The following is a 24,851-nucleotide window of genomic DNA, read 5'->3' as shown; positions in this document are numbered from 1 at the left end:
AAAAAAATATTATTATTATAATTATTATTATTTAATAAAAAATATGGCTCACATATTCACTTTTGTTGGAACTGATTTTGTGTTGACATGCCATTCACCTTGTGTCAGCTCCATTCCATTCAGCTTGTGTACACAGTTACATCAAAATTAATAAATGGTATCGTCTTGAAGTCAAATCAAGTGTGATATGTGTTTGTGACACACACTGTTGCATCGTGTCATTCCTGTTTGCTGGATGGCAACTACCCAGGCAGACAACCACTCCAAACAAACCTTCTTGTACCTGCTGAATTTTGATGGACCAGGTTCTTTAAAAAAAGCAACTTAAGGCCACATAAGATTCTGTACAGGTTTTTGTTATGTGCTGGATGGTTACTGAATGCAGAATGAATTGTGGTAAATTACGAGCAGCCCTAGTTTAAACTCACATGTACATATTTTTTTCTGCCTCTTGCACACTGTGTACAATTTTTCAATTTCAGTTTATTCAATTTATAACTTGCCAGTTCGCAACAGAGTCGCCTCTAGGCGCCTCACAAAAACAGTTCAAGGACAATGTAAAATGAAGTTAAAAGATCAAACGCACAATTAACAGTTCAAAAAAGCACAATAAAGAGTTAAAAAAATTAAAGAATTCAAAAAGATGCCAACAATGTCTGCTGATTGTATTGCTTCGCTAACTTAAGAAGAAATTACAAGTTGTGCTAATGTACTACATGCACTAAGGTTCATTCCTACCAGGCTGCTCAAGGAAGCCCCACCATTAATTAATGCTTCGATCTTAAATATGATCAAGCTATCTTTATTACACTCAACAAAAATATAAACGCAACACTTTTGGTTTTGCTCCCATTTTGTATGAGATGAACTCAAAGATCTAAAACTTTTTCCACATACACAATATCACCATTTCCCTCAAATATTGTTCACAAACCAGTCTAAATCTGTGATAGTGAGCACTTCTCCTTTGCTGAGATAATCCATCCCACCTCACAGGTGTGCCATATCAAGATGCTGATTAGACACCATGATTAGTGCACAGGTGTGCCTTAGACTGCCCACAATAAAAGGCCACTCTGAAAGGTGCAGTTTTGTTTTATTGGGGGGGATACCAGTCAGTATCTGGTGTGACCACCATTTGCCTCATGCAGTGCAACACATCTCCTTCGCATAGAGTTGATCAGGTTGTCAATTATGGCCCGTGGAATGTTGGTCCACTCCTCTTCAATGGCTGTGCGAAGTTGCTGGATATTAGCAGGAACTGGTACACGCTGTCGTATACGCCGGTCCAGAGCATCCCAAACATGCTCAATGGGTGACATGTCCGGTGAGTATGCCGGCCATGCAAGAACTGGGACATTTTCAGCTTCCAAGAATTGTGTACAGATCCTTGCAACATGGGGCCGTGCATTATCCTGCTGCAACATTAGGTGATGTTCTTGGATGTATGGCAAAACAATGGGCCTCAGGATCTCGTCACGGTATCTCTGTGCATTCAAAATGCCATCAATAAAATGCACCTGTGTTCTTCGTCCATAACAGACGCCTGCCCATACCATAACCCCACCGCCACCATGGGCCACTCGATCCACAACACTGACATCAGAAAACCGGTCACCCACACGACGCCACACACGCTGTCTGCCATCTGCCCTGAACAGTGTGAACCGGGATTCATCCGTGAAGAGAACACCTCTCCAACGTGCCAAACGCCAGCGAATGTGAGCATTTTCCGACTCAAGTCGGTTACGACGATGAAATGGAGTCAAGTCGAGACCCTGATGAGGACGACGAGCATGCAGATGAGCTTCCCTGAGACGGTTTCTGACAGTTTGTGCAGAAATTCATTGGTTATGCAAACCGATTGTTTCAGCAGCTGTCCGAGTGGCTGGTCTCAGACGATCTTGGAGGTGAACATGCTGGATGTGGAGGTCCTGGGTTGGTGTTGTTACACGTGGTCTGCGGTTGTGAGGCTGGTTGGATGTACTGCCAAATTCTCTGAAACGCCTTTGGAGACGGCTTATGGTAGAGAAATGAGCATTCAATACACAAGCAACAGCTCTGGTTGACATTCCTGCTGTCAGCATGCCAATTGCACGCTCCCTCAAATCTTGCGACATCTGTGGCATTGTGCTGTGTGATAAAACTGCACCTTTCAGAGTGGCCTTTTATTGTGGACAGTTTAAGGCACACCTGTGCACTAATCATGGTGTCTAATCAGCATCTTGATATGGCACACCTGTGAGGTGGGATGGATTATCTCAGCAAAGGAGAAGTGCTCACTATCACAGATTTAGACTGGTTTGTGAACAATATTTGAGGGAAATGGTGATATTGTGTATGTGGAAAAAGTTTTAGATCTTTGAGTTCATCTCATACAAAATGGGAGCAAAACCAAAAGTGTTGTGTTTATATTTTTGTTGAGTGTAGTTGGCTATGTACCACAGGCTTTTAAGGTGGCAGTAATTAAACCATTACTTAAAAAGCCATCACTTGACCCAGCTATCTTAGCTAATTATAGGCCAATCTCCAACCTTCCTTTTCTCTCAAAAATTCTTGAAAGGGTAGTTGTAAAACAGCTAACTGATCATCTGCAGAGGAATGGTCTATTTGAGGAGTTTCAGTCAGGTTTCAGAATTCATCATAGTACAGAAACAGCATTAGTGAAGGTTACAAATGATCTTCTTATGGCCTCAGACAGTGGACTCATCTCTGTGCTTGTCCTGTTAGACCTCAGTGCTGCTTTTGATACTGTTGACCATAAAATTTTATTACAGAGATTAGAGCATGCCATAAGTATTAAAGGCACTGCGCTGCGGTGGTTTGAATCATATTTATCTAATAGATTACAATTTGTTCATGTAAATGGGGAGTCTTCTTCACAGACTAAGGTTAATTATGGAGTTCCACAAGGTTCTATGCTAGGACCAATTTTATTCACTTTATACATGCTTCCCTTAGGCAGTATTATTAGAAAGCATTGCTTAAATTTTCATTGTTACGCAGATGATACCCAGCTTTATCTATCCATCCAATTAGTTAAATTGCAGGAATGTCTTACAGACATAAAGACATGGATGACCTCTAATTTCCTGCTTTTAAATTCAGATAAAACTGAAGTTATTGTACTTGGCCCCACAAATCTTAGAAACATGGTGTTTAACCAGATCCTTACTCTGGATGGCATTACCCTGACCTCTAGTAATACTGTGAGAAATCTTGGAGTCATTTTTGATCAGGATATGTCCTTCAACGCGCATATTAAGCAAATATGTAGGACTGCTTTTTTACATTTGCGCAATATCTCTAAAATTAGAAAGGTCTTGTCTCAGAGTGATGCTGAAAAACTAATTCATGCATTTATTTCCTCTAGGCTGGACTATTGTAATTCATTATTATCAGGTTGTCCTAAAAGTTCGCTGAAAAGCCTTCAGTTAATTCAAAATGCTGCAGCTAGAGTACTGGCAGGGACTAGAAGGAGAGAGCATATCTCACCCATATTGGCCTCTCTTCATTGGCTTCCTGTTAATTCTAGAATAGAATTTAAAATTCTTCTTCTTACTTATAAGGTTTTGAATAATTAGGTCCCTTCTTATCTTAGGGACCTCGTAGTACCATATCACCCCAATAGAGCGCTTCGCTCTCAGACTGCAGGCTTACTTGTAGTTCCTAGGGTTTTTAAGAGTAGAATGGGAGGCAGAGCCTTCAGCTTTCAGGCTCCTCTCCTGTGGAACCAGCTCCCAATTCGGATCAGGGAGACAGACACCCTCTCTACTTTTAAGATTAGGCTTAAAACTTTCCTTTTTGCCAAAGCTTATAGTTAGGGCTGGATCAGGTGACCCTGAACCATCCCTTAGTTATGCTGCTATAGACTTCCCATGATGCACTGTTTCTTTCTATTTTTGCTCTGTATGCACCACTCTGCATTTAATCATTAGTGATTGATCTCTGCTGTCTTCCACAGCATGTCTTTTTCCTGATTCTCTCCCCTCAGCCCCAACCAGTGTCAGCAGAAGACTGCCCCTCCCTGAGCCTGGTTCTGCTGGAGGTTTCTTCCTGTTAAAAGGGAGTTTTTCCTTCCCACTGTCGCCAAGTGCTTGCTCATAGGGGGTCGTTTTGACCGTTGGGGTTTTTCTGTGATTATTGTATGGCTTTTGCCTTGCAATATAAAGCGCCTTGGGGCAACTGTTGTTGTGATTTGGCGCTATATAAATAAAATTGAATTGATGATAATATAATAGATTTCAAAGAATACTGCTGTTGTTGTTGCTGTTGTACTGCTGCTTGTTTCTGGTCTACCTGTTAACATTTTTGTGCTATTTCAGCATGAGCACACGCAGGAAAAAATTTAAAAGACAACATTTTAAAAATTGAAGAAGAAATACTGTGAGTTTTGCTCTGTCCCTCTATATTCATTGTCATCTAAAATTAACAGTGAACTACATTTTTATGGCTTATTAAACAAGATAAAACAGCATGTTATCAGTAGCACATAAAGTGCATTTGGAAAGTGTTTGTGCTTCAGTTTCTCCACATTTTGTTGTGTTCCATCCTTAATCCAGTATAGAGTAACTAATTTTTTTTCCTCAAAATTCTACTCACAACACCCCATAATGAAAACATGAAAAAAATGTTGTTTTTTTAAGTTTTTGGAAATTTATTAAAAATGAAAATCTAAGAAATTACATGTACATAAGTATTCACACCCTTTGCTCAGTACTTTGTCGACGCACCTTTGGCAGCAATTCAGCCTCAAGTCCTCTTGAATATGATGCCACAAGCTTGGCGCACCTATCTTTGGGAAGCTTTGCCCATTCCCAGAGCTGCCAATTGTCCCACATTGCATGGGACAGTCCCGGCATTTACTCCCCTGTCCCACGTCGGTGTGTGTGAGACACCCATAAGTCCCGCAGTTGTGTGGGTCTGGGTACAAACCTGGACCCCCGCTTCCCCCCCAGTTATGCTTTGTGCTATTTGGCACTTGCAGCCACGTGTGGGTGTCCCCCGAATGCATATTCATCCACATTCAAAAGTTGGCAGGTATGCATTCCCCTTTGCAGCACCTCCCAAGCTCCATCAGGTTGGATGGATAGCACTGATGCACAGCCATTTTCAGATCACTCCAGCAATGTTCAATCAGATTCAGGTCTGGCCTCTGACAGGGCCATTCATGGACATTCAGAGTTGTCCTGCAGCCACTCCTTTGGCTGTTGCTTCCCTCTGGCCACTCTACCATACAAGCCTGATTGGTGAATTGCTGCAGAGATTGTCATCCTTCTGGAAGGTCCTTCTGAATGGTCTCCAGAGTGACCATTGGGTTCTTGGTCACCTCCCTGAATAAGCCCCTTCTCCCTCGATTGCTCAGTTTAGATGGGCGGCTAGCACTAGAAGAGTCTTGGTGGAGCTGAACATCTTCCATTTATGGATGATGGAGTCCACTGTGCTTATTGCGACCTTCAAAGCAATGTTTCTGTACCCTTCCCCAGATTTGTGCCTTGAGACAATCCTGTCTTGGAGGTGTATAGACAATTCCTTTGACGTCAAGCTTGGTTTGTGCTCTGACATGCACTGTCACCTGTTGGACCTTATATGTCGACAGGTGTGTGCCTTTCCAATTCATGTCCAATCAACTAAATTTACCCCAGGTGGAATTAAACTGTAGAAACATCTCAAGGATGATCAGTGGAAACAGGATGCACCTGAGCTCCATTTTGCACTTCATGGCAAAGGCTGTGTATACTTATGTAGATGTGATTTCTTTTCCTTTTTTATATATACGAGTAAATTTGCAAAACTGTCAAAAAAAATTCACATTGTCATTATGGAGTAGCGTGTAGACGTTTGAGGGAAAAAAAATTATTTCATTCATTCTGTAACATAACAAAATGTTAAAAAACTGAAGCATCAAACATACTTTCCAGATGCACTGTAGCTTCTCTACCAGGTGAAATAGCCTCTGTTCATGACAGCATCTAACTTCTTTCACTGATTAAACAGTCTGCTTGCTGTAGGTTCTGTCCCTGGAAAAAGTCTGTTACCAGTAGCTTGTAGCTACTTTTCCTAATCAAACAGCCTGTATAAGTGGCAGTGCAGATTTTCTGTTCCTTTTCTATTCAAATAGGCTTTGCAAGAGGCAGTGAGTTGTTAACAGCACATACGAGGTCTGTCCAAAAAGTATCGGACCTTTTTATTTTTTGCAAAAACCATATGGATTTGAATCACATGTGATTGCATCAGCCAAGCTTGAACCTTCGTGCGCATATGTGAATTTTTTCATGCCTGTCGGTTGCGTCATTCACCTGTGAGCGGGCTTTGTGTGAGCAGTGGTCCACCCCTCTCGTCGGATTTTTATTGCGAATAAATGTCTGAATGATTTGGAGCTTTGCTGCATCAAATTTTTCCAGAAACTGTGAGAGACCTCCAGCTGGACACCATTCGGAAAATTTAGATGGCTTTCAGCGACGATTTTATGGGGATTACACAGATTAAGGATTGTTCCAGCCGGTTTAAAGACTGCCCACAGCGTCGCGCTCCGAGCGCCGATCGACAGGGTCAAACCCCACTCAAACAACCAGATCATTTCCAACGTGAAGGCTTTGTTGATCCGGGACGTCATCTAACTTTCACAAAAAAGGCAGAAGGTGTGGACATCAGCACTTTTTCAGCACATTCTACTGTTACAGGAGCTTTTTTCATGGAAAGAGAAGCGGAGGATTGCGCCACCATGCTGCTCATGGCGCGGGACAAAACCACCTCCGGGTTGGTCTCACAGGACGGCTTTCAGATGGCTCAGATGGCTTCCCGTTGCTTTTCAGTTGTGTGAGTATCTGAGAAATTGTGCATGAGCTGGACATGCCCCAACATGTCCTGTGAGGTTTCATCACGGCGGTGCTTTGCGCCATGCGGCTCTGCCGCGACGTGCGGAGTTCCTCTCAATGTGCCGAAAAAATGGTGATGTCCACGTCTTCCGCAATTCCTGTGCTAGTCAGACGACATACCGGATCAAGACAGCATCCAGCTTAGAAATGAACAGCACATTCCACTGTTACAGGAGTTTTTGTGATGGAAAGAGGAGCGGAGGAACTCCGCACGCAGAATAAGAACAAAGCTAAGATGGAAACAAATCATGCCTGAAGGAAGAAATAAAAGATAACCAGGTGGCAAAACAACCTATATGCAAACAGAGACAACAAATCCAGTGACTACAAAATAATGCAATAAATAAAACAAGATAACAGAAAATGCTGTAAATAATATATCGAACAAAATCAGATGAGCAACACTGAAAATAACAAAAACCTGTGACTAAAGCATAATACAATAAATGTGAAAAACACAATTAAACTAAAACTGGAATGACTAAGTGACCAAGAGTGAACAAATACAAGGATGATAAAGAGAAAAAAAAGAAAAGAATGGTAACATGAGCATGACATTGACAGACATGACAAGACATGAATAAAATCACTGAAGGCTCAGAGCATGACAGCAGAAAGAAGTCCAGAACTATAACAACTGGCCCTAAAGGGCCGGATCATGACAATTGGCACCTAGGTACTTCAAGTGATATGAAACAAATGCTTCAAAAAGTTGATTTACCCTCTTTTGTGTTGGGCCGTAAAAAACAAGTAAATGAAATAGGATGAGACTGCTTTTGAAATTCATATTTAAAATTCACAGTCTGCATATGCACGAGCACTGACTTTATCATATACTATAGATAGATAGATAGATAGATAGATAGATAGATAGATAGATAGATAGATAGATAGATAGATAGATAGATAGATAGATAGATAGATAGATAGATAGATAGATAGATAGATAGATAGATAGATAGATAGATAGATAGATAGATAGATAGATAGATAGATAGATAGCATTCAGGGGGGTTCCTATGCATTCTAATTACACCAGCTGGCTTACTTTGAAGGTTTATTAGACTGAACAAGGCTCAGACTAACTGCACAGCATTTATGCTTGCTTTATGTTCCTAAAGATTTTATTTTGCAATGCTAAACAATCTTCATACTTGCTGCTGTCATTGACTTTTTCACCTTCCTTAAAATACATTTTGTCTCTATCCTATTACTCTTCTGTACTTTAGTTGCACATCTGTGATTTGGCGCTATACAAGAAAAAAGTTGATTGATTGATTGATTGATCGTCAAAGCTATGTGTTTATTGTTGATGATCAAATCTATTAAAATCCTGAATTAATTGTCTTCAAATTGGTCTATTCTTTAAGATGTTCTGTGCCTTTTGTTGTGTACATGTACATGCCTGCTACACTGGTCAAATGAAAGAGTTGCATTTTTTGTGAGACAAATCAATTCAAATGATTCAGAAAAACATTGGTGTAAGCATGATACATCACAACAATTGTGTAGTGTACAGCCTTACATACTTGAAGAATACTGGAAGTTCAAACAGATGAAAGTCCAACTAATTTTGAAGTGTGTTCTCTTTAATCGATTGATTTTCAATTGGTGTTCATTAAATATGAGAAAACCATCGCGAAACATGAGTAAAGTGCACTGAAAAAAGAGAATGTCTGAACCAACTTAAAAAAGTGTTACAATTTGTAAAAACCTGAATGAATTAAGTTGTTTGAACTTAAGTTTGTAAGTTAGAGTTGATTTAACTTTCAAACTTAAGTTCAAACAACTTAATTCATTCAGGTTTTTACAAATTGTAACACTGTTTTAAGTTGGTTCAAACATTCTCTTCAGTGTACCTGCTGCCAATATAAAAAGAGTGCATGTCAAAGTTTCAGTTTCATCTAAGTCAATATTCACCTGAATTTGTTGTCTTGTATAGGTACTGAACTTCAGCTGAGGATGGCAGGAGACTCTCGTGTCCTCATGGACCATAACGTGGAGATAGGAGCAAATCCTGCACAGGTAAACTGCACAAAATCTTACTGAACATAATCTAGAAAGAAGAATTAAGTTCACTGCAGTTGGATTCATTCATCTTTCTGCAGATGTTTTCCCACTCATAGAAGCTGCATCAAATAAGGTAACCCCTGTGAGTTATGACTCACAGGGGTTACCTTATTTTTCAAAGAATTCTGTCATTCCCTTGTTGATAAGGTCAGCGAAAACCCAAGAATTCCATGTTGTGTGTGGTTACCTGAATATACACAGCAATATCCATGATGGCCACCAGACTAGGTGGGTTGGAGTTCCTACTGGACACAAGCCTCGAGTGTCCTCGGTCCCACTGTGAAGGGGTTTGCCAGGAGAGATCTTGGTATGAGGATGTTTCAAAAGAAACAAACCCCAGCTAAAACCTCCACAAAGCACCTAGGCACCAGGGCGTATGAAGAAAATGGTGCAACTTCTCCCAGTGCTGTGGGGAGACATCTCTTCTGTAGCAGCACTCAGCTGGGTCATCCACCAGATCAGCGGTGTCATCCACCAGATAGTTCTGATCCTGGACCCCAGCAACAACACCATCAAAGGGCTAAAAGAATCCAGTGAAACTGCATCATTGTAAATTGGTCCATTGGGGAGAAGAAAAAGATCTCTCACTGCTTCGCTTACTCAAACTTGAGAAGTGGGGCAGGAGATCAAAAGCAGTATCTGAGGAGAGGAAAGGTCACCATCTTGAAGAGAACCCTCGGATACAAAGTCAGTAATGTTAAGGGTGCAGCTTTAGACCCCGGGTCTGGGGCCCACTGCACTCTTGTAGTAGGAAATTCAAGGCCACCAGACTCAGGCATTTTAAATTTAAACAACTGAATAGAGATAGACATCTTGGCAGTGATGCTCATGTCTCTGGGTCCTCCACCTTTGAGATCATGAGACAACTGGGAAGAGCTTATAAAATCAGGAGCTTCCTGGACAGAGGTGTTTTTCGATGCCAGTACCCTTGCAGGAGAATGAAGAAGAACAACAGATACTGCTGCTTTCTACGTTGTGAGAATTGGATGCTAACCACTGACATTAAGCAGGAGTCAACTGGCAACTTGTTTCCGACGGATTGTTTGTTGTTGTGACACTATTCTGAACTTCACACGGTTGTATACGTTTCTTTTATTTCTGTTTAGCACTCTTCTGGTTATTAATTGTATCTACTCTGAACGTTATTTAACTATAGTCCTGTTGTAATTCGCTAGCAGTTAGCATTTGTTAGCAGTTAGCATTCACTAGCAGTTAGCATTCGCTAGCATTTAGCTTTCGCTAGCTAGGTCGACTTCTCCCTTCCCACCCGTCGTTACTTTTATAGCTGGTTCTTTTTACCTGGTTAATATTTCTGTTAGATTTTCAGTCGAACTACTGTGTAAATCTTAGGAGCGGCTAGCATTTTCACTAGCGGTTAGCTTGCGTTAGCAACTTCAGACCCTCGTTTTCATTTTTTCATTTCGTTTTTTTAATATACTTCTGTTAGTTAACTGTTAGTGTAACTGTTGTGAACTTTAGCTTAGTACTTTACTCTTGTGTTAATCTTAGGTGTGGTATAGAGGGTTTTCATGTGACGTATCGGTCACGTCATTTTGTGTCCCGCGCCCATTCTGGATTACGACACAGTGCCGCTGTGTTACGCTACGTGCATTTGGCGAACAATTGCAGAAGCTTCAACGTCAGTGTGAAAAAACCTCACGGCACCGTGGCGCTGAGAGAGATCCGCCATGAACAGAAATCCACTGCTCCCAGAATTTTACTTTATTCGGCAATAAAATTATATAAGAATACATAAAAATACTGCGAGGATAACACAAGAATGCTTCCAATACAGATGCTTATTTACATTGTGGTCCTTGAGCACCATGCTGCTGATCCGCAAGCTGCCCTTCTGGCGCCTGGTGAGAGAAATCGGCAGCTTCCTAGTTCACAATATCGCAGTGTGACACTGTCGGCCAGTTTGTTACATCACCACTAAATTCACTATCTGGTATAAGATACGGATCCACTGAACAAACTGCTACACATATATCACGATAAATAGCTTTATCTCGAGGATTTAAAGCATCGTAATAACCGTACATTCTCTCCATTTTTCTATCACGTGTCAGCCTCCTTGTAATCCAGAATGGAGACGGCACCTGTCCTGCAGCAAATCGTTCATGTGATTGAAAACCTTCTCTCTCTCTCTCTCTCTCTCTCTCTCTCTCTCTCTCTCTCTCTCTCTCTCTCTCTCTCTCTCTCTCTCTCTCTCTCTCTCTCTCTATATATATATATATATATTTACTGTTCCTACATTTCTAATACTTCTGCTACTCTTTCAGTGTAACTGCTGTGAACTTTAATTCATTTATTTGCATCTGTGTGAGCCTTAAGTGGTTAGCTTATCCATTATTGGTTAGCTTGTGCTTGCTTGGCTATACTCTTGAATTTCCTAGTGCACAAAGTACACTACTTTACCTACTTTACACCCTCCATAAATCCTACATGATGTTGGAAGATAGGGTGGCTCTCTTAGAGAGCCGTGTCTGTAAGTTAGAGCAGCTTCTTAGCGCAGTGGAGTTAGATGTTACGGGCACTCCAGCTTAGGTTAGTGCTGGGCCGCCTAGCGAGCCCATTAGCATCAGCCTAGAAACGCCGGCTGGGGAGGACGGTTTTCGGACTGTGGCGAGGCGGAGGAAGCCCCGTAGGGCTTGGTGCCCGGTTGTGGCACCCCGATCACACTCGACACTGTGAACTGTGAATCAGTTCTCCCTCTTGGATTTACCTGATGTGAATTCTCCGAGCCCACAAGTGACTTCCACTCCTATCTCCAGGCCGAAACACCGGACTTTAGTAATAGGGGATTCTGTCACCTGCAAAGTCAGGTTACAGACGCCGGCTGACGTTAAATGTATTCCTGGGGCCAGAGCTCCCGACATTGCATCCCATCTTAGGGTGCTGACGCTGCAGAAGGGAAGACAGACGAAGGAACATGACATGAGATATAGTCACATAGTTATTCACGTCGGCACCAATGATATCAGCATGAAGCACTCAGAGTTCACAAAAATGGACATAGAGAGGACTTGTGACCTTGCCAGAAAGATGTGTCGGCATCGATTAATAGTCTCTGGTCCCCTCCCCTCCCGGCGTACTGATGAGGCGTTTAGGAGGCTGACATCATTAAATAGGTGGCTGGCGCAGTTTTGTCAACAGCAAGGCTTTAGCATTATTGATAACTGGCCTTCATTCTGGGGCCGCCGTGGCCTGCTGATGCCGGACAGCCTCCACCCTACTGGAAAGGCGCCGCCATCTTGTCTGCGAACGTAGATTGAGCTCTACAGGGAGGGTAACATTAGGAATCTACAGCAGGCCATGAAGCAGGTGATTAGAGACCCTGCAAGGCTTATGACAAATGTGGATGTGGAATCCATTAGCTTAGCGGGGAAATTAGTGCAGAAAATCCACTATGGTGATAGTGGATTTGAGACTGTGGCCTGCTCCCGTAGGTGTGTCCATAAAAATCATAGAGGGATATGCATTGCAAACTTAATACCCATTACTATATTGGATCATGTTGAACTTGAGGATGGCCCAGAGGTTGTTCCAGTAATAGCAAAGATTTCGTGTCTGCTACCTACAACACGCGTGGAATGTCTCAAACCTAAACCTACCTCTAGGCATCTTATATATTCTACTCTGGAACCACCCCTAAACTCAAACAGTTCAACTGTCAACCCCACTGAGGTCCTTAGACTGGGTGTCATTAACATAAGATCACTGTCTTCAAAATCATTGTTGATTAATGATTTAATTATTGATCATCACTTAGATATGATTGGGTTATGTGAAACCTGGCTTAAACCTACAGCTGTCCTCCCCTTAAATGAAGCCTGCCCACCAGCATATACATTTAGTCACGTCCCTTGTGATGCAAAGCAAGGCAGGGGTGTTGCTCTTATTTATAAATCTAGGTTTAGCTTATTAGCTGTTGGGGGTCACAAATATAACTTGTTTGAGCATCTGATCAGGTGGCCACCGTCTCCGGCTGTCGGATCTGGTACTGCTGGCAGGAAGCAGAAACAGTTAGGTGTGGGTGTGTGTACACCCAGTAACACAGTCAGCAAGCAGGTGGGAATTGCACCTCCACCTCCGCAATACTGAACACAGTCAATCTGCTACACTCGACCAGTTGCTTGTCATACGAGTCGTGAAGGGTGTGATCCCGCACCCTGCCGTCGATGACTGAATCAGCCTCCCGCTGACACAAGCAAACAGGTCCTTCTGAAAAGATTAAGCAAACAATTACGTGCAATACGGCACAATCTCTGGCTGAGAGTATTACCTCCAATGGTAGGCGATATCTCGGCAGCGGGGTGGAGATGTCGTCCGGCTTTTATGGAGTGGTTGATGAAGTGGAGATTGGTGACAGCTGTCATGAGTCGATGAGTGACAGCTGTCACTCCCGGCTGTTCCCGTGAGGCGGCAGCGCCCTCTCGTGCCTGAAGCCCGCACTTCAGGCAGGGCGCCTTCTGGTGGTGGGCCAGCAGTACCTCCTCTTCAGCGGCCCACACAACATTGTGTTTGTGTTGGTGACCCTCCTGTCCTGTGCACCAACAGCAATTCATGTATATTCGTCCGTGAATTGTTCTGTGAATTATTTCTGTAATTTATGTTTGTAGCATGGCCCAAGCAGAGGGTCACCCCTTTGAGTCTGGTCTGCTTGAGGTTTCTTCCTCAGAGGGAGTTTTTCCTTACCACTGATGCTCTGGGCATTGGTAAGGTTAGACCTTACCTGTGTGAAGCACCTTGGGGGAACTTTGTTGTGATTTGGCACTATATAAAGGAAAATAAATTGAAACAAATTGAAAAATTGACCATTGATGTGTTCAAGGAATTCGGTGACCCACACCTGAATTTATTGAATATTTTTCTGGTATCTTGTTTCTGCACTTTGTTGAGGGTCCCTATGCTTCCGTTTCTCTGCAGTCTACTCGTTCATATCAGTGTTAATTTTCCAGCTCAGAGGACGGCTCATATTGATAAAAATGAGGTTGTAGCTCGCTATCTACCTCCCTGACGTTAGAAACTGGTGTTGTTTGTTTTTGTACAACGTTTCTCTTAAGATTATTGAGCCATTTTGTTATGGTTAGAGGTCCGGACGGGACCAGACCATTACAGGTGATGGACTTAAACGCTGGGAGCAAGGAACAGAATCGGTTGTGAACGAAAAGAGATTTATTTACAATAAAACAATGAACAATGCTGCGCTGGTTAGATGGCCTGCTGAGCCAAGACAGGGCCCACTTGTAGCGGTGGAACATCTGGGAGCTGCAGTGCACATACGGATAGACTTGGGAGTCTGAGAACAAGCAGGAATCCTGGGGTATATGAGCACTGGATCTGGAGCCAGATAGGCACACAGAGCTGAGGACGGTTACTAGAATAAATGGAGGAGACCAGAGGTGAGGGCTTGCACTCGTAACACTGAAGCCTTTAACAACAAGCAGTTCACTGTAGGCTTAAAACAGGAATGTTCTGTTGTGAAAGTGTAGGAACACGGACCCACAACAGGGGGCGCAATGAACGGACAATGGAGGAAGATAAATAACAAGGTTTACTATTGTGAAACAAGCACAATAAGTACAACAATCACAATTTGGGGTCGAATTTGCTGGTGTCGTGTGGGCAGGCTCGAAGGTAGGAGACGCCCGTCTCAGTCGAACCGGAACCACCCCGATCTCCTCTGCCACCGAACCCTGGAAATACTGGAACCGCCAAGTCCCGAATTCCCAGGTGGCCACTGCCTCCGCTCGTCGGATCCGGTACTGCTGGCAGGAGAGAGCAACAACACACAGGTGTGATGCGACAGCACCCAGTAACGAAGAGGGGAGAAGCCGCCTCCACCTCTTGTCAATGCACAACAGGAAGGTGAGTACTTATCCAAGCAATATAGCTTTTAGCAGTCAACAATCCTGAAAAGGTTTAACAAATGATTAGCTGGTTAATCAGAATAAGAATGCAGAGATACTACCTCAGTCTTAGGCGATATCTCGGCCCTGAGGTGGAGACGCCGTCCTCCTGATATACCTTGGTGCCGAGTAGAAACAGCTGTGTCCAATAATGGGTGACAGCTGTCACCCTGGCTGCTCATCTCAGGTGGCGACGCCCTCTGGTGCCTGGAGCCCGCACTCCAGGCAGGGCGCCCTCTGGTGGTGGTGGGCCAGCAGTACCTCCTCTTCAGCGGCCCACACAACATGTTCACTGTTATGGAAATAATGTTCACAGTGTAGGAAAGAAGATTTGATGTTCAGGAAACGTTCACAGTTCATGAGTATTTTCAGAGGTCAAATGCTGCATGTCTGGACACAGTTCCAATTAAGCAGGACTTGACTTTAGAAATGACTTGGAAAGTTCTTAGTGGTTCAGTATCAGAATTCATACAGTTCTAGGAAAACAGTTCTTGGAAATAGTTCTTGGTAGTAGTTCTTGGAACAGTTCTTGGAGCCAGTTCTTGGAAACAGTTCTTAGTCAAGCACAGTCACTGACAGAAATAGTGTGAGAGTGGGATCTCACAGAACATGAAGAAACGCTCTGTAGCTGAGAGTTGACGAGTTCCACAGTCAGGTGGTGCAGATAGTCATGGAGCCAGGAGCATATGTGACATGCAAGCTGCAAGGAGAGCCAGGAGAGTGTCTGGAAGCACCAGAGAAATCAACAAGCTCTATTACGGGAATTAGAGTTGGCCAGGTTACCTTGAGACAAGCTGTGGAAAGCTCCGACGTCTGAGCGCATGGAAGAGGCAGGAAAGATGAGGTCAAGGTCATGGAATCTCATGCAGGATGCGATGCAATAATGTGGCTTCATGGCATGGAAAACCAAGAATCCGGCAGTGAATAAGGTGAAAGCCTGGGTTTAAGTAACCTGCTGCTGATGAGCTGCACATGCACGTCAGGTGTGTGGCGGTGATGAGCAGCAGGTGTTCCTCAGCTCTGCAGTGCTCCATCTGGGGGAGAAAACTAACAAACTACACACAAAGTTAAAAAAAAAAAGGAAAAGAGAGAGGCAGACCATGACAGTTTACCGGAGGGGGAGGGTTCTCTGTGAGTTTGACAGGTGAACCGCCCCAGTCAGACTTCTTACCTGACACTCTCCCGGGAGCGGGACACACCCAGCAGGGCCGGGCGATATTGTGAATGATATTCACGTTTTTGCCACACCTGTGTTCACGTTTTGTGAGACCCATGTTCACGTTTTGGGAGATATTTTTTCAGTATTCACGCTTTGCAATTAACGGTTTGCGAATAATTCACGATTTGCAACTGATTCGTGTTTTGGGGGTTAACATGTATTTTCAGTGAATCCTTGGGTACCACTAGAATTTGTGTCAAACAAATAGTTAGATAGAGGGACTCAAATGCGTCATACCACTCGCATTTTGAGAGAACATTAGCTCCAACATTTTGCTCATGTGTTACTCCAACAAGTGTAAAAGGCCACAGGGATCTGCATGTTACACCTGGCTGTGGCAGATAAATGGCCACTTTTTCTCATTGGATGCAGAGACTTTGGTCATTCTGTGGATATGTAGATTAATGACCCCAGTGCATACTCCCATCTCTGATCTGGTCTGACATATAAATGATCCCTCATATAATAATTTGCATGCATAACCTGTCTCCCTGTCATTCAAAAGACTGATTTGTTCTGTCGCGCAGTGGAGAACATGAAAATGAAAAAGCACAGACAAAATGCAATTACATCGAATATGAAATTGAGATAGTCCACGGAGATGTGTGGGAAAGGAAGTATAATTAATTTGGTGGTGTCATTTCTGGAACAGAAGACACTAAATGGGAAAAAAATGACAGAGGGGAGCAACCTGTGCGCCAAACGTCAACAAGTAAAATCCCATTAATAAATATATACATAATAAGATGGCTAATAAATTTATTACACTCATTTACTTACAGTGCAGCTTGTGAATACCAGTATGTGTGTTTGTGTGAACAGAAATGGTTTAAATTATATCTCTCTTCTTTTGTTTTATCACCCCTTTCCACTTCACCATATCAGCCTTGATTTGAAAATGTGTACACATTGTCTTAAGGTTGTATGAGGTGCACATATTCTGATTTTTTGTTTTTGTTGTTTTTAACGTTATGCCCTGAGTGTCACAATCTTGCGGTTGCCTGGTGGACTGTTTATTAAATGATTGTGGTTTCAGACCTTGGGATTTTGTTCCTTTGAAATTTAACAGGAATTTAACAGTTACATGTTTAAAGAATGCTCTTTCTCTGGATTTACTCAAACAATGTGGGGTTGTTATTCTAAGCTGAATTGAGTCAGTTATATTATTTCAATGAAATAATGTTTTAGCCGGTTAACTCAATAATATTTTGCCAGGCCATCCATCTAGGGAGTTGCTCACCTGAACATGCAAAGACTGCTTTGGCAGACCAGGCAGAGGAAATCCAACCTGGATTCAAGGACTGACAAGGCAATGCAACAGCACACTGTGGAGTGTGAAGGGCTTGACAGAGCACAGAATGTGTTACTGTCATCCAGTGCAGCAGGAGAGGGCTCTATAGATGTAACGGTTCTCTGTGCCACTGGAACAAGGTTTCTTCTGTTGAGAGAGTGGGACTGCCTACGTGGAATGGCTCTACCACTTTAACCCTCTGTGGCCGACGCCGTCTTATACGGCGGCTAAGACCAAGCTTTACTAAATTATAAATAACTTTTTAATGATATGAGATAGAAACTTACTCTTTTTTTTGCTGAAAAGTTAACTCCGCTGACGTTCGAGCCAGCTATCGGCCATCTTTGTACTCCTCATAGAAGCCATGTGATGACGTGCGCAGTGTGAGTGTCCAATCGGAATTGGTTCACCATCACATGGTTTTCCAAAATCCAATCGCAGGGCAGATTCACCTCATGTGAAAAGCCAAAGATCATTTTCAGGAGTGATATGTTACTAGTTGGCCCATTTGAATAGCCCCCTGGGTGCTCCAATGAGTACATACTATCGTAGTACATACTATCGGGCTCCAAATGTGCCCTGTGCCATTACGCACAGCAATCACTGAAAACAGACGGAGAGCCTCTGATCTCACGTGCTCAGACAAAGAGTGTAACTATCAGGATTGCTCCATTAGTTTGCATGTGAATGTTACTGGATAACTCTGTTGCTTTTCCATGAAGACAAAAAAAACAAAAAAAAACGCATAGACCATTTTGTATATATTGTTCAAAATGTGCATTTGTGTTTATTGTTTGAACCTTTTTGTTGTACAGTCTTTCACACAAGACCTCAAATTACCTTTATAAAGTGTCAAAATAGTTGTCTATTATAGTTTGCTGTGTGTTTTGAATAAATGTGTGGAAAATTATTTTGCGCTTTACTTTTTCCTTCCTTATTTTTGATTGTAAACCTTTATTACACTTATAAAACCCAACAAAAACATATATATTATGAAAGCACAGGTTGTCCTGAAAAAAAGAGACATAAAACTTGATTGTGGGATGCAGGGAGAGCTGTTAACAGCAATAATAAAACATTTATGCCAGGCGAGTGAACTGTCCAAAAAAATGCCCTCGGACCCCAGAGGGTTAAACAACCTTATGCACAGGTTTCTGTGCAACTCAGTCTCCCCCAGTTACCACCTCAAGTCCTGTGGCAATGGGAGAGTGGTGAAAATGACAGGTGGAAGTAACCACTGGAAATCATCCCAGGCAATTGAGCAGCCTCTTCAGGATAGCACTGCTCACCCTAACAAGGGAAGGGCCTAGAAAAGGTGGCCCAAACAAATGCCTATCCTACACTATCTGGCCAGCTTACCCCAGCTAGCAAATTTACAGATATGTGGTCAACAGCAGAAACTAAAGAAGAAACTCACTATTGAGATGTGGAATGTATGTAATCTTATAGATCGAGACATGTTGCAAGGCCTCAGAGAATGCTCTCATGGCCAAGCAACTGTCATGATAGCCTATCAACACAGTAATCAGTGAAACTCAACTCTTCGTCACAACAAGGGAGTGCATATACATTCTTTTGGATGGGAAAAATCTGAGATGAGGACAAAATACAGGGAGATTTGATAGGGGATTTCAGCACCAGAGTTGGCAAAGACAGTGGCCAGTAGAAAAGTGTACTTGGGAAATGCTGTTTGGAAGATGACAAGAAATGGCCGCTTACTGCTGAGCAAATGCATTGAACATGACCTGCTGGTAACCAATACGATGTTAAGGATGGCTGATAACTACAAGGCCACATGGATGCACCACCAGTTGAAACAGTGGCATCTCATAAATTTCATATCACCCACTAACATAACAGCAGAGATGTTCTTATCAATAGGGTATATGCAGTGCAGACTGCTGAACACTCCACAGACTTGTTAGAAAATGCTCAACTTGCACATAGGCCTCCATCATCACAAACACCCAAAGTCCATCAGATTGGCCCTTAACACAACTTTGCTCCTGTTCTCCAAGTACCATCAGGAATTCAAAACCAGCCTTGGTAACAGATTTGATGCCATGGGACATGTCCCATATGGACCGCAGGAAAAATGGAACCAGTTCAAGGAAGTGCTCACAGAGACAGCCAAATCAGTGATTTGCCCAAAGAAGAGGCTCCACCAGGACTGGTTTGATGAAAATTATGAAGCCATAAAGCATTGCTAGATGAAAAGAGGAAGGCTTACATCAAGTGGCAGAACCACCCATACTGCTCCTCAAGTCATGACAGATTCAAAGACTTCTCAGTGTTTCATGTCAGCTCACTGACATGAAACTGTCATGTCAGTGATCATGGGCATTTTGTTGAATCAACACAACATTCTTGACTATAATGCAGTGGGATGTCCATTTAATAATGACTGTCCCTCTGATTTACTGAAAATGTTTGCATAGAAACACTTGGCTATGCACTTTAAGTTAAAATAAAATTGAGTGTATTTCTCACAGAGCAGCACTTTGTTTCGTTATGATGATTTACCACACAATAATTTGTTTCTGAGTTGTCAGTGACTTGCTGTTTGTTTTGTTGCTGAGCCCTTCCACATTGTCTGGTTGCTGAGTTTGCCTTGCCCTGCATATTTTGGCTTATATTACCTCTAAACAAAACTGATAACATGTTCTTCTTCAGCCTGTTTTCTCTCAGCTCTTGTTTATTTATTAGCCCTCTTATTATTTATTTATTTATTTACTGAATTGTCATCAGCCAAATAAACAAAACAAACAAAAAAATATTAGGGCACTGAGACCCGTTGATGCTGTGCTTATCCCCAGATACCACAGCACAACACAGATGAGTCCACCGATCCCCTTGGATGGGACACCACTCCATTGATGGGTAATTCCCCAGCCAAGCTGTTACCATGTACAGCTGGATGGACTGAGACAATGCAAATCAGGTGTCTCCTGCAGGGAACTGAAATTTAAGATGGAAAATTCACAAGAGACAATCAAGCAGAGATATGAAATGTTTTCTTGCTGTATACCCAGTTCCTAAGTTAATGATAATAGTAACAAGAGCAAACCAAGATTTCTGATGACCACCAGTCCAGATCTGAATCACCTCCACAATTCAGTGGAGTCTTCCATGGCCTAATATCTACAGTATCTGTGGTGCAAATTTTGTGAGAATCTGTGAAGTAGGTTTTTTGTTTGTTTGTTTGTTTTTTACGTAATCCTTCAAGGCTAAGTAAAATCTTGATCCATAATCTGAATCCGTATCAGGATCACCTACAAAATTTAATGGAGTCTTCCATGCCTAATATCTGGGTGATTCTTTAACTACGGGCACTATTGGCCTTGTAAATGTAATTTCCACCACACCATTGCCTTACAATATAAAGCGCCTTGGGGCAACTGTTTGTTGTGATTTGGCGCTATATACATGTGCTCTGATGTTAGAAACTACCCACACAACCTTTCATACAAACGTTTTAAAGGGACATTATTGTTGTGGTGGAAATTACGGCAATAGTGTGGGACAACTACATTTCGTTTAAAAAAATCACAACAGTTGTATGACATTGAATACCCCAATTATGTTTTGATTATTTTACTGATATTTTATTCAGAGATATTTTAAAACATTAGAAAAAATGTTTGTTTACTATTAATTTTTATCATTGAAGATCATAAGTCTGGGTGTGGGACAAACACAAAACGGCAATATTTGCATATAATGATGCTGAAAAAAGGTGAAAAAGTCATCATAGACTACTAGGACAAATTTCTTAAAACACTTTCATTGTAAAGATAACTATAAAAGTGTGAAATTTCCCCTTTTTTCTTTTTTTCATAAAATATGATCAAGGGACATAAAAGTGCCCGTAGTCTAAGAATCACCCATCTATGTATCTGTGGTGCAAATTTGGTGAGAATCCATGAACTAGTTTTTTTTTTTCCTACGCAATCCTTCAAAGCCTATATAAAGTGAAATCTTGATCCAGAATCTGGATCTGGATTGGGATCACCTCCAAAATATAATGGAATTTTCCATGGCCTGATATCTATCTGTGGTGAAAATTTCATCAAAATCTGTGCAGTAGTTTTGATGTAATGCTGCTAACAGACAGACAGACAAATAAATAAACATTGATGATGATTACGTCCTTGGCAGACTTAATAATTAGTAAATAATATTTCTATCAAAATGTATTTGATAATAATAGCTACCGTATTTTCTGTTTTGTTTTTTTAAACTAGTCTGAGAGGTCCTGGAATTTATACTCAAGTGCAACTTATATACTACAAAAAAGAATAAATCACACATTTTTTTATTAATAATAATAATTATAATGACTCTTTATATATAACTTTCCCTAGAATCAAAGCACCAACCAAAATAAACTCTAATAACAACAGAATAAAGGTGAATAATTCAAAGGACATGATAACAATGCACAAAAATCCCAAATTAAAGAACTGATAATACAGAAAAAAGTGTGACTTATACTCTAGTGTGACTTATATGGGTTTATTCCTCTTCAAGAAGTTTTTTTTTTTTTTTAATTAATTTTACTTATGACAACAAAGATGAATATAACATGAGCCAAGTAGTGAATAGTTTCAATAAATTTTTTGCTAATGTCGGGCCAGATCTGGCAGCTGAAATCCCACACAGTACATGGGAAAATCAGCAATTAATCGCCAGAAATCCACACACAATGTTTCTCAGCCCAGTAGATGAAAGGGAAATTATTAACATAGTACATGTAAAAGTAAAAAGTCAACTGATCATAATGAGGTACATATGTCCTTAGTAAAGCGAATAATTACTGAAATCGCAAAACCATTATCATATAATTTTAAGAAATCATTTCAAACTGGGATTGTTCCTAACAGTATAAAGTGGCAAAAGTGATACCTTTATTCAAATCTGGCTGCAAGCATCTTTTTACTAACTACAGGCCTGTGTCTCTACTGTCACAATTTTCAAAGATACTGGAAAATCTTTACAACAGCAGACTGGATAAATTTATAGATCGACACAACTTGCTTGATGAAAGTCAATATGGTTTTAGAGCAAAAAGGTCCATGACATTGCTCGATTCCATAGAAGAGATCAATAAACATGTGGACCAAAGGGTAATAGTTGCAGGTTTATTTATTGACTTAAGAAAGGCTTTTGACACAATTGATCACAATATATTATTTCAAAAGTTGGAACTGTATGGGATCAGGGGAGTTGCTCTGAGTTGGATTAAAAGCTACTTACAAAACTGAAAGCAATTTGTTAAACTCGGGGAATACTGTTCATATCTGGACATCATTTGTGGGCTACCACAGGGTTCTGTGTTGGGTCCAAAATTATTCATTTTATATATTAATGATTTATGTAAAGTCTCAGATATGGTTAAAACTGTGCTCTTTGCTCATGACACAAACCTGTTTTGCTCAGGGGGAAATCTGCAACAATTATTATCTGATTTAGGAACAGAAATGATAAAGTTAAAGAGATGGTTTGATATTAACAAATTATCATTAAATTTGTCTAAAACTAAATTGATGTTATTTGGAAATTATAAAAAAGTCATACAAATTCAGTTAAATATACATGGGGTAAACATAGAATGTGTCAAAGAGAATAAGTTTTTAGGTGTCATTATTGATGAAAAATTAATTGGAAAGCTCATATTCAGCATATTCAAATGAAGGTATCAAAAAGTATTGCAGTATTAAATAAAGTAAAGCATGTTCTTGATTGCAGACATACTCTCTATTGTTCATTGGTTGCACCCTACTTGACTTATTGCGCTGAAGTTTGGGGCAACAATTACAAAACTACATTGCAACCATTATTCATTCTCCAAAAAAGAGCATTAAGGACAATTCATAATGCAGGTTATCGAGACCACACCAACCCACTGTTCATTAAATCTCAAATATTAAAACTAAATGATATGATTTCGTTCAAGACTGTTCAATTAATGCACAAAGTGAAAAATAAAGAAGTGCCATTTAGAATTCAAGAATATTTTACTGAGGGAGAAGGAAAATATAATTTACGGGGCTTGTATCATTTTAAAATTGCTGGCGCTCGGACGACCAGGAAAGGTTTCTGTGTCTCTATGTGTGGACCTAGATTATGGAATAACCTGACGGATGAACTCAAATGATGTCCAAATATCAATCAGTTAAAAAATGATGTTTTCATGATATGTATCTAATGAAGTACGATGAGTTTTGTGTTGTCAGTTGTAATTGTGAACTTGTTCAGTAACATTCATTTGTGTATATGCATGTATGTATATGTGTATGTATATCTATGTATATGTATACATATGTGTGTTGTGTGTTGGGGGGTGTGGCTGGACATTTTGGTGTTCTTTTCTTTTCTTTGCTCTCCAGGTGGCATGAAAACTGATTTGTCTGTGGAGAAGGTGCTGGCTGAAGAGTCCTTCACCCTCATCAACATCATGTGCAGCACCTGTGAATGGTGCTCACGTGCAGCCTTAAAGACTTTCAGCTGAAGCAGATAATTGGATGGCGTTCTGCATTTAAGTCATGCGTGATTCAAGCAGAACTGCCGGGAACTCGACCTTGTGATGTTCGTTTGTGAGACACTGAGGACCGCGCCTGGGTTTGACACATCGAGCCCGTGAAGCAGGAAGGGTGAGGGACACATGCTGTCAGCACACATCAGAGGTGATTAAGTGTTTGACTAATTGTTGATAGTAACTTGGTATTTTGTTACGCAGTATACTTGACTTGTGTTGAGAATTGTGCAGCTTGCTTCTCACTGCTGTGGCGTGCGGACAAGTGATCCTCCACCTGTTGTGAGAAGCTGCTCATTTGCATAAAGCTTAAAATACAGACCTGAATGTGTTGCTGATAGTGTGTGTCTTTTGAAGGATATTAGTTGTAACTGCTGACTTACCTCACCTCTTCTATGCTTCGCAGAGAGTCGGTTTGTCGTGTCCACCTGGGGGGTGTTTGGCGGTGGTAGTGGGTCCAGGAGCGCCGGGCTTCGATCCTTTTGGGCGCTGGAGAGCGTGCCAGCCTTCACTCCACCAGAAGGACGCTATTTTGGTTTTTACACTTTGTTGTGCACCAGCGGGTGAAATAAATAAATTGTTTTTGTTATTGGAACCGCTTTCTGGTTATTTTTAGCGCTGGGTTCCGTCTGACGCAGGTCCGCTCCTCAACCCGCGTCGACACATAACAATGTGTGTGTATATATACGTGTGTGTGAGTGTGTGTAATTATGTATGTATGTGTAGGTGTATGTTGGTGTGTGTATACATGTATACTGTATATGTATGTAAATATGTATGTAGACGAAGACACTGTGTTCACTTAATATGTTTATGATAATGGAATTTGAGTTTGTGTTGTTAAATGTGTTTGTAGCATGGCCCAAGCAGAGGGTCACCCCTTAGAGTCTGGTCTGCTTGAGGTTTCTTCCTCAATACATCAGAGGGAATTTTTCCTTACCAC

The 24,851-nt window shown here is 41.4% G+C and overlaps 1 protein-coding gene across 1 annotated transcript in view; it reads left to right on the top strand.

Annotated features, from left to right (window-relative positions):
* Positions 1-24,851, top strand: part of kcnj5 (potassium inwardly rectifying channel subfamily J member 5) — a 228,198-nt gene that overhangs the window by 104,300 nt on the left and 99,047 nt on the right. The window contains exon 2 of the mRNA XM_034168001.1: positions 8,821-8,903. Within this exon, the coding sequence (XP_034023892.1) occupies positions 8,841-8,903 (63 nt within the window). The 5' untranslated portion in view covers positions 8,821-8,840. The remainder of the gene's footprint in view (positions 1-8,820; positions 8,904-24,851) is intronic.

The sequence above is a fragment of the Thalassophryne amazonica genome, chromosome 4 (assembly GCF_902500255.1).
Source record: "Thalassophryne amazonica chromosome 4, fThaAma1.1, whole genome shotgun sequence".
Lineage (NCBI taxonomy): Eukaryota > Metazoa > Chordata > Actinopteri > Batrachoidiformes > Batrachoididae > Thalassophryne > Thalassophryne amazonica.
This window is presented reverse-complemented; position numbering and strand designations above follow the sequence as displayed.